This window comes from Chiloscyllium plagiosum, unplaced genomic scaffold (genome assembly GCF_037043375.1).
Source record: "Chiloscyllium plagiosum isolate Xiang-an unplaced genomic scaffold, Cpla_swu_hap1 HiC_scaffold_18, whole genome shotgun sequence".
In the NCBI taxonomy this organism is placed as follows: Eukaryota; Metazoa; Chordata; class Chondrichthyes; order Orectolobiformes; family Hemiscylliidae; genus Chiloscyllium; species Chiloscyllium plagiosum.
Genome location: NW_028270156.1, coordinates 40,987,054 through 41,002,084, shown reverse-complemented (window position 1 = coordinate 41,002,084; position 15,031 = coordinate 40,987,054). Strand labels below are relative to the sequence as shown.

General features: G+C 45.1%; 1 protein-coding gene, 1 long non-coding RNA gene and 1 other non-coding gene across 5 annotated transcripts in view; 1 reads left to right on the top strand and 2 right to left on the bottom strand.

The window, feature by feature from the left end:
* Positions 1-7,623: 7,623 nt before the first annotated feature.
* Positions 7,624-13,644, bottom strand: LOC122557796 (uncharacterized). The gene is made up of 3 exons (XR_006313936.2): positions 13,375-13,644; positions 9,131-9,426; positions 7,624-7,838 (listed from the first exon to the last, which is right to left on the bottom strand). It is a non-coding gene; the product is annotated as an uncharacterized LOC122557796 (long non-coding RNA).
* On the bottom strand, positions 13,143-13,222 carry LOC122558147 (small nucleolar RNA SNORD35). The gene has a single exon (XR_006314048.1). It is a non-coding gene; the product is annotated as a small nucleolar RNA SNORD35 (small nucleolar RNA).
* Positions 13,645-13,759: 115 nt separating the features above from the next.
* Positions 13,760-15,031, top strand: part of LOC122557791 (protein RIC-3-like) — a 95,556-nt gene continuing 94,284 nt past the window's right edge. For 2 of the 3 annotated variants that reach the window (XM_087996534.1, XM_087996535.1), the window contains exon 1: positions 13,771-13,877. Coding sequence is in view for 1 of the 3 variants with exons in the window: in XM_087996533.1 (XP_087852659.1) it covers positions 13,760-13,877 (118 nt within the window). In the remaining 2 variants the exon portion in view is untranslated. Of the gene's footprint in view, positions 13,878-15,031 lie in introns of all 3 variants that reach the window. The other variant, XM_087996533.1, reaches the window with a different exon arrangement.

Here is a 15,031-nt window from a genome sequence, read left to right as displayed (position 1 = left end):
GGGACTTCGATGTTGTGGCTATTACGGAGACATGGCTAGAACAGGGACAGGATTGGCTGTTGCAGGTTCCGGGATTTAAATGTTTTAGTAGGGTCAGAGGTGGGGGTAAAAGAGGGGGAGGTGTGGCATTGCTTGTCAAAGATAGTATTACAGCGGTGGAAAGGACGATGGATGAGGACTTGCCATCTGAGGTAGTTTGGGCTGAGGTTAGGAATAGGAAAGGTGAGGTCACCCTGTTAGGAGTCTTTTACAGGCCTCCTAATAGTCCTAGAATCATTGAAGAAAGGATTGGGAAGGTGATTCAGGAGATGAGTGACAGTAATAGGGTGGTTGTTATGGGGGACTTTAACTTTCCTGATATTGATTGGGAAAGCTATAGCTCAAGTTCGTTAGATGGGTCAGTGTTTGTTCAATGTGTGCAGGAGAGTTTCCTGACACAATATGTAGACAGGCCAACAAGAGGTGAGGCCATACTGGATTTGGTTCTGGGTAACGAACCAGGCCAGGTGTTAGAATTAAAGGTAGGTGAGCACTTTGGGGATAGTGACCATAATTCGGTGATTTTTACACTCGTGATGGAGAGGGATAAGTGTGTACTACAGGGCAAGAGTTATAGTTGGGGTAAGGGAAATTATGATGCGGTGAGGCATGACTTAGGATGTGTGGCTTGGAAAAGTAGACTCCAAGGCAAGAGTGTAAAGGATATGTGGAACTTGTTCAAGGGGCAACTATTGAGTGTCCTTGATAATTATGTACCTGTCAGGCAGGAAGGAAAGGGTCGTGCGAGGGAGCCGTGGTTTAATAAGGAATTGGAATCCCTTGTTAAATGGAAGAGGGCGGCCTATCTCAAGATGAGACGTGAAGGTTCAATTGGGGCGATTGAGAGTTATAGGGTAGCCAGGAAGGACCTGAAGAGAGAGCTAAAAGCAGCAAGGAGGGGACATGAAAGGTCCTTAGTCGATAGGATTAGGGAAAACCCTAAGGCTTTCTATAGGTATGTTAGGAATAAAAGAATGACTAGGGTAGGAATAGGTCCAGTCAAGGATAGTAGTGGGAAGTTGCGTGTGGAGGCGGAAGAGATTGGGGAGACACTGAATGAATACTTTTCTTCAGTATTTACTCAGGAACAGGACATTGTTGTAGATGAGAATACTGAGTCACAAATAAGTAGAATGGATGGCTTTGAGGTATGTAGAGAAGAGGTGTTGGAAATCCTGGAAAAGGTGAAAATTGATAAGTCCCCTGGGCCTGATGGCATTTATCCTAGGATTCTCTGGGAAGCAAGGGAGGAGATTGCAGAGCCATTGGCCTTGATTTTTATGTCCTCTTTGTCTACAGGAGTAGTCCCAGAAGACTGGAGGATAGCAAATGTGGTTCCCTTGTTCAAAAAGGGGAGTAGGGATAGCCCTAGTAACTATAGGCCGGTGAGTCTCACTTCTGTTGTGGGCAAAGTCTTAGAGAGAATTGTAAGGGATAGGATTTATGCACATCTGGATAGGAATAATGTGATCAAGGATAGTCAGCATGGTTTTGTGAAGGGCAAGTCGTGCCTCACAAACCTTATTGAATTCTTTGAAAAGGTGACGAAGGAGGTTGATGAGGGGAAAGCGGTAGATGTGGTATATATGGATTTTAGTAAGGCGTTTGATAAGGTTCCCCATGGTAGGCTACTGCAGAAAATACGGAGATATGGCATTGAGGGTGAATTGGAGGTTTGGATTAGGAATTGGCTGGATGGAAGAAGACAGAGGGTAGTAGTTGATGGCAAAGTTTCTTCATGGAGTGCCGTCACTAGCGGTGTTCCGCAAGGATCTGTTTTGGGACCATTGCTGTTTGTCATTTTTATAAATGACCTGGAAGAGGGGTTAGAAGGTTGGGTGAGCAAGTTTGCGGATGATACGAAAGTCGGAGGAGTTGTTGACAGTGAGGAAGCATGTGGCAGGTTACAGCAGGATATAGAGAAGCTGCAGAGCTGGGCAGAAAGGTGGCAGATGGAATTCAAATGTAGCTAAGTGCGAGGTGATTCACTTTGGGAAGAATAACAAAAAGATGGGGTACTGGGCTAATGGTCGGATACTTGGTAGTGTGGATGAACAGAGGGATCTTGGTGTCCATGTACACAGATCTCTGAAAGTTGCCACCCAGGTAAATAGTGCGGTGAGGAAGGCATATGGCGTACTGGCTTTTATTGGTAGAGGAATTGAGTTCCGGAGTCCTGAGGTCATGATGCAGTTGTATAAGACTCTGGTACGGCCGCATCTGGAATATTGTGTGCAGTTTTGGTCGCCATACTATAGGAAGGATGTGGAGGCATTGGAACGGGTGCAGAGGAGGTTTACCAGGATGTTGCCTGGTATGGAAGGAAAATCGTATGAGGAAAGACTGAGGCACTTGGGGCTGTTTTCACTAGAGAAAAGAAGGTTTAGGGGTGACTTGATTGAGGTGTACAAGATGATTAGGGGGTTAGATAGGGTAGACAGTATGAACCTTTTCCCGCGTATGGAGTCGGGTATTACAAGGGGGCATAGCTTTAAATTACTAGGGGGTAGATATAGGACTGATGTTAGGGGTAGGTTCTTCACTCAGCGAGTCGTTAGTTCATGGAATGCCCTGCCAGTAACAGTGGTGGACTCTCCCTCTTTATGGGCATTTAAGAGGGCATTGGATAGGTAAATGGAGGATAGTGGGTTAGTGTAGTTTAGGTGGGCTTGGATCGGCGCAACATCGAGGGCCCAAGGGCCTGTACTGCGCTGTATTCTTCTATGTTCTATGTTCTAGAGGTTAAGCTAACCGGTGTATAATTGCCTATCTTTTGTCTACCTCCTTTTTAAACAATGATGTCATAAAGGGATCTAAGGTGCAACATTTTCCAGAGGATAGTGCACAAATGAAATGAGGTACCAGAGGAAGTGGAAGAGGCTGATACAATTATATTTAAAACAAGTCTAGATGGTTATATGAATAGGAAGGGTTTAAGAGTGATAATGGGCCAAATGCTGGCAAATGGGACTAGATTTATTTAGGATATCTGGTCAGCATGGACAAATTTGACCAAAGGATCTGTTTCTATGTTGTGCAACTCGATGACTAATTCTTTTATAGGTTACGCCATGGTTACAACTAAAACTTTAGGTTCAAAGTTCTGAAGGGTCACTAGACCAGAAATGTTAACTGATTTTTCTCCATCCGCCGCTGCTACACCTGCTGAGTTTTTCCAGCATTTTGTTTTTGTTTTTTTCAAGAAAGAACTGGAAATCAAAGAAGTTTGATGACATCCTATATTCAACTTTGTGGCACCAGCAATACTAAAGTTTTAGTTAAAAGGACATGTATATGCCACACCTCACCATAGTGTTATTCCTAATTATGTTTATTTATTAATAGAGAATATAATGTTTTTAAGATACCAGCAGAGCTGAAACCAACTCTAAAGCACCAGGAATCTCTTTACAGAGGACGTACTAGCTCCAGAACTGCAAAAATGGGAGTCCAATCCTTCCTCAAATGGAAAGGATGCAGATGGTACCAACCACCCACCAGAGTGCATTCATGACCTTGCTTTATTTTTTCAGTACAGTGGTTCGGATATAATTAAAGTTTCATTCTTGTGCAATCATGTTAAGATGATATGTACAATAGTCAGACCATTCAAGCCGATAGGCCCAGAATCATATTATAAGAGAAAGTGAGGACTGCAGCTACTGGAGATCAGAGTTGAGAGTGTGGTGCTGGAAAAGCACAGCAGGTCAGGCAGTATCAGAGGAGCAGGAGAATTCAAGTTTTAGACAAAAGCCCTTCATCAAGAATAAGGCTTCTGAGCCAAGGGGGTGGGGCTGGGGGGGGGGGGGTAACAGAGTGCAATAGGTAGATGAAGGTGGGGGTAATGGTGATAGGTCAGAGAGGAGGTGGAGAGGATAGGTGGGAAGGAAGATGGACAGGTCATGAGGGCAGTGCTGAGTTGGAAGGTTGGAGCTGGGATAAGGTTGGGGGGGGGGGGGGGGGGGGCACAGGGAATGAGGAAACTTCAACTTCAACACATTTCACCCCAACCTCAAGTTCACCTGGACCATTTCAGACACCTCCCTCTCCTTCCTGGGCATCTCCATCTCCATCAACCAGTGACCGAGTCAACATGGACACCTATAAACCCACCAACTCTCACAGCTACCTGGACTACACCACCTCCCACCTAAAAAAAAACTATCCCTTATTCCCAATCCCTCCACCCCCAGGAGAATCAGTTCCACCACAGAACACACCAGATGGCCTCCTCCTTCAAAGACCACAATTTCCCCTCCCAGTCAATGATGTCCTCCAGCACATCCCATCCAATTCCCACACTTTCACCCTCAAACCCCACCCCTCCAACCGCAACAAGGACAGAAGCCTGTGTTCTTCCAGCGCCACACTTCACCCAGAATCACATTATAGCCAATGCAGCCAAGAAAATTTCAGGTACAAATAACAATCTAACTTCAATTGCATTTAAGAAGCACGCATTACAGCAGAACCAACTTTAGTCAAGATTCAACACTTCCAAAAGAGAATGCTGGAAAATCTCAGCAGGTCTGGCAGCATCTGTAAAGGAGAGAAAAGATCTGATGTGGAGTCTAACTGACCCTTTGTCAAAGCAGCTTTTCTCTCCTTTACAGATGCTGCCAGACCTGCTGAGTTTTTTCAGCATTTTCTCTTTTGGTTTCAGATTCCAGTATCCGCAGTAATTTGCTTTTATTCAACACTTCCAAGCTGCTAGTAAAATGCTATCCTAGGAAAAAGGAGGTCCTTAGCTTCAAGACTAAATCATGCCCACTTTGACAATTCTGAGCTAGTTGCAGGAATGGAAAGATCATATGGCAGCAAAAAGACCTGGTTAGATTTTCCAGAGTTGTAACTAGCCAAAGGTGGCTGCAACACAGAAGCTCCGCTTTCATCAACCATACAATTTGTCAGCCGAGGTTGTGATGTTTACCTGTATATTTGCTGGGTAGCAAGCTTTGCTATGAAAGTGAAGACTGCAGATGCTGGAGATCAGGGTCGAGAATGGGGTGCTGAGAATGCATAGCAGGCCAGGCAACATCAGAGGAGCAGGAGAATTGACATTTTGGGCAAGAGCCCTTCATTAGGAAACAAGCTTATGTTGCTTGAAGTTGTCCGCTCCAACAAATCAAGAACAACTTCACAGTTAGATTAGTCTCAATGAATAGGATTATATGTACACTGGCAGCTAAACTATTAGGACAGTAAAGCTCCAACTTCAACCTGAGCAGTAGTTTAGCTTCCTATTGCTCACAGCGCAGAATTCAAGCTCCTGATGGGTTGATGACCATTGTGGACACACCAGCCCTAATTCCATTTCCCACCTTGAAACAGCCTTGCATGCTGTTATGGGCCCAAGTGTTCATCCGATAAAAATGGTGGTGGCTCCTACCTCTACCATATACTCACTGCCTTTTGGGTATTTTTCCTCAAAAGAAATGCTACTCAAAACCACTGCCCTGATTATAGATCCCTCAGTCACGTGATTCTACCAACCAAATATTTCTCACATGAGAAAAATTGTAGATAAATGACCAGCTGGCTATGAAGAGCTAAAAGCATGTACAAATGGATTATTTATTGGAATGTTCTATTCACAGGTTACTAAGTACACAACTTGACAAGGCACCATTTAGACAATTGTTACTTTGTTCAATAGTAGATAAGCAATTATCCTAACTATGCAATGCACTATAGTTCTGTGGACAAGCCCCATTATACGAAGGAAATTTATAGAATAATTTCCACAAGGTGTAATGTGAATCTCAAATGAAGTTTATCATAAACTGAGCAAACGCTCTGCATTGGGAAGAACCACCATTGACCAGTATGGTAGGAAATAAGAGGAACAATGGGCAAGCATTAATTGGCATCATTTGACTTCAGTGCATTGCGAACATAGCATAGAATGCCATAAACCTTGCCACCAGAAACCTAACTTAGGTTGTTAGAAGCAGACTATAGTGTACACAAATGTGAAATCCCCCACATTAGACACAAGGTCAGGATACTTTTAAATGGTGATAAAATTAGAAACAGGGAATCAGTGTGTTTGAAGTGTCTCAGTACTAGGTTTGTAGATCATACAAACTGCATTATTTGCATCAAAAAGGATCATGAAAGACTGGCCTTTACATCTGAAAGTCCAAAGTAAAAGCTGTAATCCCTATGAACAGTCATTATCAGGCTACACCTTCTCACCAGTATGCCCACTAACAGGTCAAAGTTGTTGTTGGCAAGTTGCTGCAGTGCACCTTGTTGATGCATCCAAGCTGCTGTTGACAAAATGGATTAAATGCTCAGTGGAATGGGATCCCTGTCAGACAGGCTACTTTCTGATTGATGGTTAGCATGGTTGATGTGGCTCTCATCCAACTCCTTCACTCCTTGTAAAGTTCCATGGCTATGCCAGGCTAATTCTGAGTCACTGTCTAACCCAATTCTGCTCAAGAAAAATTCACACAACTGGTTGTCATTTCAGGCCATTCTTGCTTCAGAATGCAGTGATGAGACTGGGAGGGAAGAGAGGAGGGGAAGAAAACACACAAGATTTCAATCCCTTTAAAAGGTGACTGAAGGTAGCTGGACTGAATAACATACATTACCTGGCATTTGGACTATTAAATACCATCAGCTGAGAATCTGATCATGCTGCCTATGCCTCATTTGTCTGACAAATGAAAATGCAACCAAAGATTAATGACCCACAGTTGGTTGTGAACAGGTGTGGCATCCTGCCAACTGCACCAATTGCAGGAGTAAAATCTCAAGTCTTGAATCCTGTGTTCAGTAGCACAAATTGATCTTTGAGCTCCTTACCAGTGCAGCGTGGAAGAAATCTCTGGAGTGGAGAAGTCCAAGACAATGACAGTCCCACAAAAATATTTTTATACACAGTCACAATCTAATAAACTATGGGCTCAAATACACCAACAACAACATTTCCATTCAACATACACCCTTGTTGTGATATCTGTTGGAATTCGTTATCTTGTGACTACTCAAAGTAATCATGTAACATCACATCGGTCAGCTATGATACATATCAGTGTGGCCATTGTTTGGTCTTTTGATTCCTTCCTCTGTGCAGGAAAATATGACTAAGTCTATGCTGCAGATAGCCTTTATTCCCAAATGCTCACTGCTCCTTCTAATGGAGATGGACCAAATCGCATGAGTTTGCACTCCTGAACACCTTATCTGGAAACATCCTAATTTCTGTAGAAGTAACTCTCCTAGGTTAAAACCAACATATTTATTTCACTGTACCATGCTAAGGAATAACCCTTCTCTATCTCCTCCACTGCCCGCCCACCCACTCCCCCCCCAACCATGATTCTCATCTTTAATAAAACCCCTACATCTGATCTTGAAGAAATGTCATTAGAAGTAAATCACTGAACCTAGAACAGTGCAAGGAACACATTTTGGCAATAAATCACATTCTGTCATGATCTCACTGAGTAGCACAGCAGGGTCAACAGTCCATTCCAATCAGTGTTCCAACTGACATACTTACTAGATGCATTTAAGTCAAGCATTTAGTGGAATAAAAAACTAATACTATGAATAACTTAAAAGCCTGGATAATTTGAATAAATATCTTTATTTGAATATATTCTACATAACCTCCAAGTAATTACTGCATATTTACAAGTCTTAAGAGGCACTTCACATTTTTCAAATATTCTGCTGGGGAACCAGGTCAGATTTGAAATATGTTGCAATTCATTCCAGCCTTTCCATGGAGGTGTTCTCAAAAACTCGACAGCCCAATTCACTCATGTCCAATATAGTGGTCTCTGGAATATAATGTTAATCAGGGCATTAATTTAGATAGCATTAAACATAAGCAAAACCAAACACACATTGTTGGAACAGCATCAACAGACAATATCAGGCATGTTTATGCAAAATATCTACATAACCTCAAGACAACATTACAAGTTTGAAAAATCTACTTATTTAATATCAACTTCAGCAACTTGAACTGGCAGCAATTTTTGCTGTTAAAGGTATTTCATCACAAATACCATAATCATAATATAAGGATTAAAATGATCAATAAAGACAGCATTTTAAATTTTCAGAAGACAAAGTTAGCAAGGAAAATTAATACCATAAAAAGTACACAAGTGCAGAGTTGAATTAATGGGCAAAAATCTTGCCAAGTGTAAAGCTATTCACTTCAGCACAGAGAATAAAAAATATTACTGAGTAGAAAATGACCCCAGAATTCAGATGCAGAGATTGAGTGTTCTGGCTTATGTCAAAGTTATGGGCAGGTACAGCAAGCAGATAAGGTTAACAACACTTTCCTTTATTAAAAGGAGGAATTGAAGTTAGGAGGCTAGGCAAGATAGGCTGGACATGTTTCTACTGGAGTTAGAATGAGGGGTGCCCCGATTGAAGTCACGTCTACCCAGATCTCAAGGTGCACTTGAAATGGATGACTGACTGAGAATGAGAACTCATTCTTGAATTCAGGAAGGGGACGAGAGAGATTTTTTAAAAAACTTGTTCTTCAACTTTGGAACTCAAATCCATGGGAGAGCAGGTCATTTTTCTTTTCACAAAAAGACAGATTAAGCGAATTTATCATTGTTAAGTGGGAAAATGAATTAGAGGAGCCACACACTTACTGACTAGTGGTGTTTGAGGGGCTAATTATCTGGCTGTATGAATTTGCATCTGTGACAGAGACATTCATGCAATGCATGACATGCAGTGACTGTAATTACGTGCTTCATCCCTACCCCAGGGTAATCAGTCATTGCTATAAAGCAATCTCAAAGTCATTAAGACCATCACAAGTATAAACATCATTTTAACCATGGACCAGATAAGGTCAGTGCTGAGAATGCTAGACTATGTAATGTACACTTCTAGATAAGCACCTAAGTAGATTAGGCACCCTTTGGAGACTTCGGAATATTTTTTTTAAAAATCAGCATTGCAATCTCTGCAGAAATCAGAGGCAAACTAACTCGACAACAGCACAAAACCCTAAATAACCACCAACATTTAAGCAGAGCTAAGTCATCATCCATGAAATAACTATAGAATGAAAACTGACACACTGAATTGTGCCTACCTGATGAAAATACATTGGAGCTTGCCATTGCTTTTTTTTTAAAAACAGACTTGCCAGGAGAAAAGGAAGCACACTATTGAAAATGTCAAACTTGGTCTTGAAAGCAAAGTTAATATGTTCACCACCTGCAGCACTTGATATGGTTTCATGGGTTCACAAGCGATCCATAACAAGGTAGTGCAGACAACAGTTTTGTGCACATTGCTGGCTTGTATTTCTTCTTGCATTTTCATAATTCAGTTGAGCACACCAGGTGCAGTGATTCATGGTGTGCTTCTCACAGGATCTAGTCTTATCTAGAAATAAGCATGTTAAAAAGTAAGTGCCTATCAATGATTAGAACTACTTTTGAATAGATATCAGTCTGCAGAAACAATTCAGATGTTATTACATAAAATTAACTCATAATAAATTGAATGCTGCAAAGAATAAGTGGCTTACTGCAGTCCATCATGACAAGTACTTGCAGAGATCTACATCAGCCTTATTCAACCAAAAGTATAAATCAGGGATGTGAAAAAGACCGAGGCTGTAGTCAGAATTGCTGTTCCCTCAGTATTCAGAAATACTTTTCACAATAGATGGATATAAAATTGGCTGTACAGTAGGAGTAGGGTGGTGAAGGGTTGTTTTTTGGACTGGAGGCCTGTGACCAGCAGGGTTCCACAGGGATCAGTATTGGGTCCAGTTTTCTGTCATTTTTATACAAAATGATTTGGATGAGAATAAAGGAGACCTTGTTATAAGTTTCTTGATGACACGAAAATTGATGTTAAGATTAAAAAAAAGGAGATTTGATTGATGGATCAGTGGGCTGAGAGGCAGATGGAGTTTAATTTAGATAAATGCGAAGTATTGCATTTTGGCAAGACAAACAAGGGCATGACACATACAATTGAATTGTAGGTCCCTGGGAGTGTTGTTGAAGAGATACCAAGGATTTGGGTGCTTAATGCTTCAACATGTGGATCACAGGTAAACAGGCAGTGTTTCACATGCTTATCTTCATTGCTCAAACATTTGAAAATGCATTGGGATGCCATAGAGGTTATACCAGACTTTGACAAGGCTTTTTCTGGAGGACTGTGTCCAAGCCTGGTCACCCTGCTGTAGGAAGGGTATTACTAAATTGGATAGGGTTCAGAAAAGATTTACTAACATGTTTGCCAGGAATGGAGAGCTTGAATTACAAGGATAGGCCAGGACTGCTTTTTCAACTGGAAAATGAGGTTGATGGGTGACTTGACATTTACAATAAAAGGTCTGAGGTGCACAGATAAGGTGAACACCAGAGGTCTTTTCTCCAAGGTGGGGGTAATTTAAAACTAGGGAGAGTTAAAACTAGGGGCATATTTTAAGGGTGACAGCAGAAAAATTAAGTGGACGTGAGGGACAACCTTTTCATAAAAAATACATTGGGTTAGTGTGCAGAATGAACCACACAAGGTACAGTTACGTGTAAAAGACATTGGGATAAGTACACAAATAGGAATTAAGAGGGATACAAGCCAAAAGCAGGCAGATGGGACTAGTTTAGTTTGGGAACATGGTGAGCAGCTGTGGCTCAGCGGTTAACACTGCTGCCTCTCAGCACCAGGGATCTGGGTTCGATTCCAGCCTCAGGCGACTGTCGAGTTTGCATTCTCCCGGTGTCTGTCTGGGTTTCCTCAAAGTGCTCTAGATTCCTCCCACAATCACATAGATGTGGTTAGGTGAACTGGCATTCTAAATTCTGGATTAGTGGTGCTGGAAGAGCACAGCAATTCAGGCAGCATCCGAGGACAGGCAAAATCGACGTTTCGGGCAAAAGCCCGATGAAGGGCTTTTGCCCGAAACGTCGATTTTGCCTGTCCTCGGATGCTGCCTGAATTGCTGTGCTCTTCCAGCACCACTAATCCAGAATCTGGTTTCCAGCATCTGCAGTCATTGTTTTTACCTGGCATTCTAAATTGCCCAGTGTTCATGGATGGTCAGGTGCATTAGTCAAGGGTAACTGTAGAGTCACAGGGTAGAGAAATAGGGTTTGGGTGGGATACTCTTTTGGAGGGTCAGTGTGGACTTGTTGGGCTGAAGGGCCTGCTTCCATGCTGTGTGTCTACCTGATATCCTATGTTACTCAACATTGTATCCCTCCAAAAATTGGAGGAGGAAAAGCGAAGTTAGGTCACCACTTTGTACAATACCTAGTTTCAGTCCACCAAAAACACCCATGGTTACCAGTCACTAATTCTTTAAATCATCTGGCAGACTGGTTAGCAAGGTTAGATCTTATGGAAGACAGGAGAACCAGCCATTTGGATACAGAACTGGCTCAAAGCTAGAAGACAGTGGTGGAGGGTTGTTTTTCAGACTGGAGGCCTGCAGCCAATGGTGTGCCACAAGGATTGGTGCTGGGTCCACTACTTTTCATCATTTTATATAAATGATTTGGATGTAAGCACAAGTGGCATGTTTAGTAAGTTTGCAGATGATGCCAAAATTGGCAGTGTAGGTGACAGCGAAGAAGGTTACCTCAGATTACAACAGGATTTTGATCAGATGGGCCAATGGGCTGAGAAGTGGCAGATGGAGTTTAACTCAGATAAATGTGAGGTGCTGCATTTTGGGAAAGCGAATCCTAGCAGGACTTAATACACTTAATGGTAAGGCCCTCATGGGCATTGCTGAGCAAAGACCTTGGAGTGCAGGTTCATAGCTCCTTGAAAGTGGTGTCACAGGTGGATAGGATAGCGAAGGTAGTGTTTGGTATGCTTTTCTTTATTGGTCAGAGTATAGAGTACAGGAGTTAGGAGGGCATGTTGCAGCTGTACAGGACATTGGTTAGGGTACTTTTGGAATATTGTGTGCAATTCTGGTCTCCCCCATCAGGAGGATATTGTGAAACTTGAAAGGGTTCAGAAAAGATCTACAAGGATGTTGCCAGGGTTAGAGGATTTGAGCTACAGGGAGAGGTTGAATAGACTGGGGCTGTTTTCCCTGGAGCACGGAAGCTGAGAGGTGACCTTATGGAGGTTTATAAAATCATAAAGTGCATAGACAGGTAAATAGACAGTCTTTTCCCTGGGGCAGGGGAATCCAGGACTAGAGGGCATAGTTTAGGGTGAGAGGGGAATGATATAAAAGGGACCTAAGAGGCAACCTTTTCACACAGAAGGTGGTGCATGTATGGAATGGGCTGCCAGAGAGGCGAGTACAATAGCGACGTTTAAAAGGCATCTGGATGGGTGTATGAATGGGAAGGGTTTGGAGGGATATGGTTTGGGTGCTGGTAGGTGGGACTAGATTGGGTTGGGATATCTGGCTGGCAAGGATAAGTTGATTCCGTGCTACACATTTCTATGACTATATTGATCTAATGAAGATCAATAAGTTTTTTAGAAACATCACCAATCATAGGCCTTCATTTTAGTACTTAACTACCATTCCATATGAAAAAACTGAAACCAACATTCTTATTCTAAAAGCTGAGACAAACAATTCAGATTTTTTCCCCAATAAAAATTTCAGTTACATCACACTAAGCTTTTGCGATAGATGTGTCTTATGATTTTATACTCCACAACCACATGAAGGAGCAGCACTCCAAAGTTAGTGCTTCCAAATAAACCTGTTGGACCATAACCTGGTGTTCTTTGATTTTTCACCATACCTTTTGCACACCTCACTCAAAACTTAAGCATGGAAATACTACACATTTGGTTTTCACAAGACTTTTCTAAAATTTCCTGGCTAATTGGCAGGATTTTCCTGATAGAGGATCAAATGGAAACAAAGTTGCAACTGGGTGAGCAAATACAGTACTCAGTATACAAATCAAATATAAATATTTGTTCTATTATTTTAAAAACATTTCCATTACAACAGCATTAAGATTGGACATTACCAAAACCGACAAACTTAAGACAATAGCATGACTCAAAATGGCAACGTTACTTTTTTTAAAAATATATTTGATTAACTAGTTTCAATACTTTTCCAACGTCGATTTTGCAAGTTTAACCTGATTAAATCCTGAGCAGTAATCAGCAATGCCTTAAGGCAGTCTCATCACAGAAGGCTATGAAGACCATCGTGAGTTAAACATCATTTTCTGCTCAGTAAATCATTAATCTCAGATCCTTCTGGTTTTATAAAGCGAGTGCACGTGGCTGTTAGTGTCGATTAAGCAGGAGATTACAGAGAATTATCAATCTGCTAAAGAGTAAACCATCAGAAAGCTCCAGCGGACTGTCTCAGAGACCTACCGCCCACTCGCTCCAGACTCGGGTCATCCTTCAGCCGGAGCCCCGGCACCGCCAGCTCCACATTTCCACCCGGGATCTGAAAACGGGATTTCAAAGAGAGAAAAGTTCAAACGGGAGCCCTCTGGGCCCGGGGAGGGTCCCGGGGAATAAGGGGGGGGGATTGAGCCGGGCGGGGCCTTTCCCGGGAGATCACCGCCATCGGGACCATGTGGGGCGGATACAGGAGCCGACTCCCCGCCGCTACCCCAGCAGCTCCTTCCAGAACCTTCCCCAGAGAAAGACAGAGGCCGATAGCTACTTCCGGAGCACTATTTATTGCCACGGCGACCGGAAATCGCGGGCACGTGACCCCCTCCGCCCCGCCCCTTCCCCCGGTGTCGGTGCCATGGCCTCGACCGGACACAAAGTGGTTTTGGTTTCCTGTGTCGTGCTCTGCTCCTCAGTGATCTTCTCCAAACTCTTCATTCCCCGAGGAACCAGAGACAAGGCTCCACCACCGGAGGGTAAGGACAGGGACAGGGGGACAGGGGAATAATGACCGAGCCCGGCTTCTGCTCATACGCCCCCGCCTCACCCCAAGATTGGCTGATTCACCCCCACAGCACCCACTCTCCCTCTTCTCACGCCTTCCCCCTCACTCACTGACCACGCCAAACTTGCTCATCTCCCGCCCTCCGCCCACCCCCAACTCGCTCACCGTCCAATCTTTCTGTCACCCCACTGCCCTCCGGACTCTTACCCCCCCACCCCGGGCCCTTCTCTCCCCCACCCCCGGGGACTTCTCTCCTCCCCCGGGCCCTTCTCTCCCCCCCGGGCCCTTCTCTCCTCCCCCGGGCCCTTCTCTCCCCCCCGGGCCCTTCTCTCCCCCCCCGGGCCCTTCTCTCCCCCCCCGGGCCCTTCTCTCCCCCCCCCGGGCCCTTCTCTCCCCCCCCGGGCCCTTCTCTCCCCCCCCGGGCCCTTCTCTCCCCCCCCGGGCCCTTCTCTCCCCCCCCCCCGGGCCCTTCTCTCCCCCCCCGGGCCCTTCTCTCCCCCCCCCGGGCCCTTCTCTCCCCCCCCCGGGCCCTTCTCTCCCCCCCCCGGGCCCTTCTCTCCCCCCCCGGGCCCTTCTCTCCCCCCCGGGCCCTTCTCTCCCCCCACCGACCCTTTCCTCCTCCCCCCCCCCCCCCGACCCTTTCCTCCTCCCCCCCCCCCCGACCCTTTCCTCCTCCCCCCCCCCCCGACCCTTTCCTCCTCCCCCCCCCCCGACCCTTTCCTCCTCCCCCCCCCCCGACCCTTTCCTCCTCCCCCCCCCCCCGACCCTTTCCTCCTCCCCCCCCCCCCGACCCTTTCCTCCTCCCCCCCCCCCCCGACCCTTTCCTCCTCCCCCCCCCACGACCCTTTCCTCCTCCCCCCCGCGACCCTTTCCTCCTCCCCCCCCCCCCGACCCTTTCCTCCCCCCCCCCCGACCCTTTCCTCCTCCCCCCCCCCGACCCTTTCCTCCTCCTCCCCCCCCCGACCCTTTCCTCCTCCCCCCCCCCCGACCCTTTCCTCCTCCCCCCCCCCCCGACCCTTTCCTCCTCCCCCCCCCGACCCTTTCCTCCTCCCCCCCCCGACCCTTTCCTCCTCCCCCCCCCGACCCTTTCCTCCTCCCCCCCCCCCCCCGACCCTTTCCTCCCCC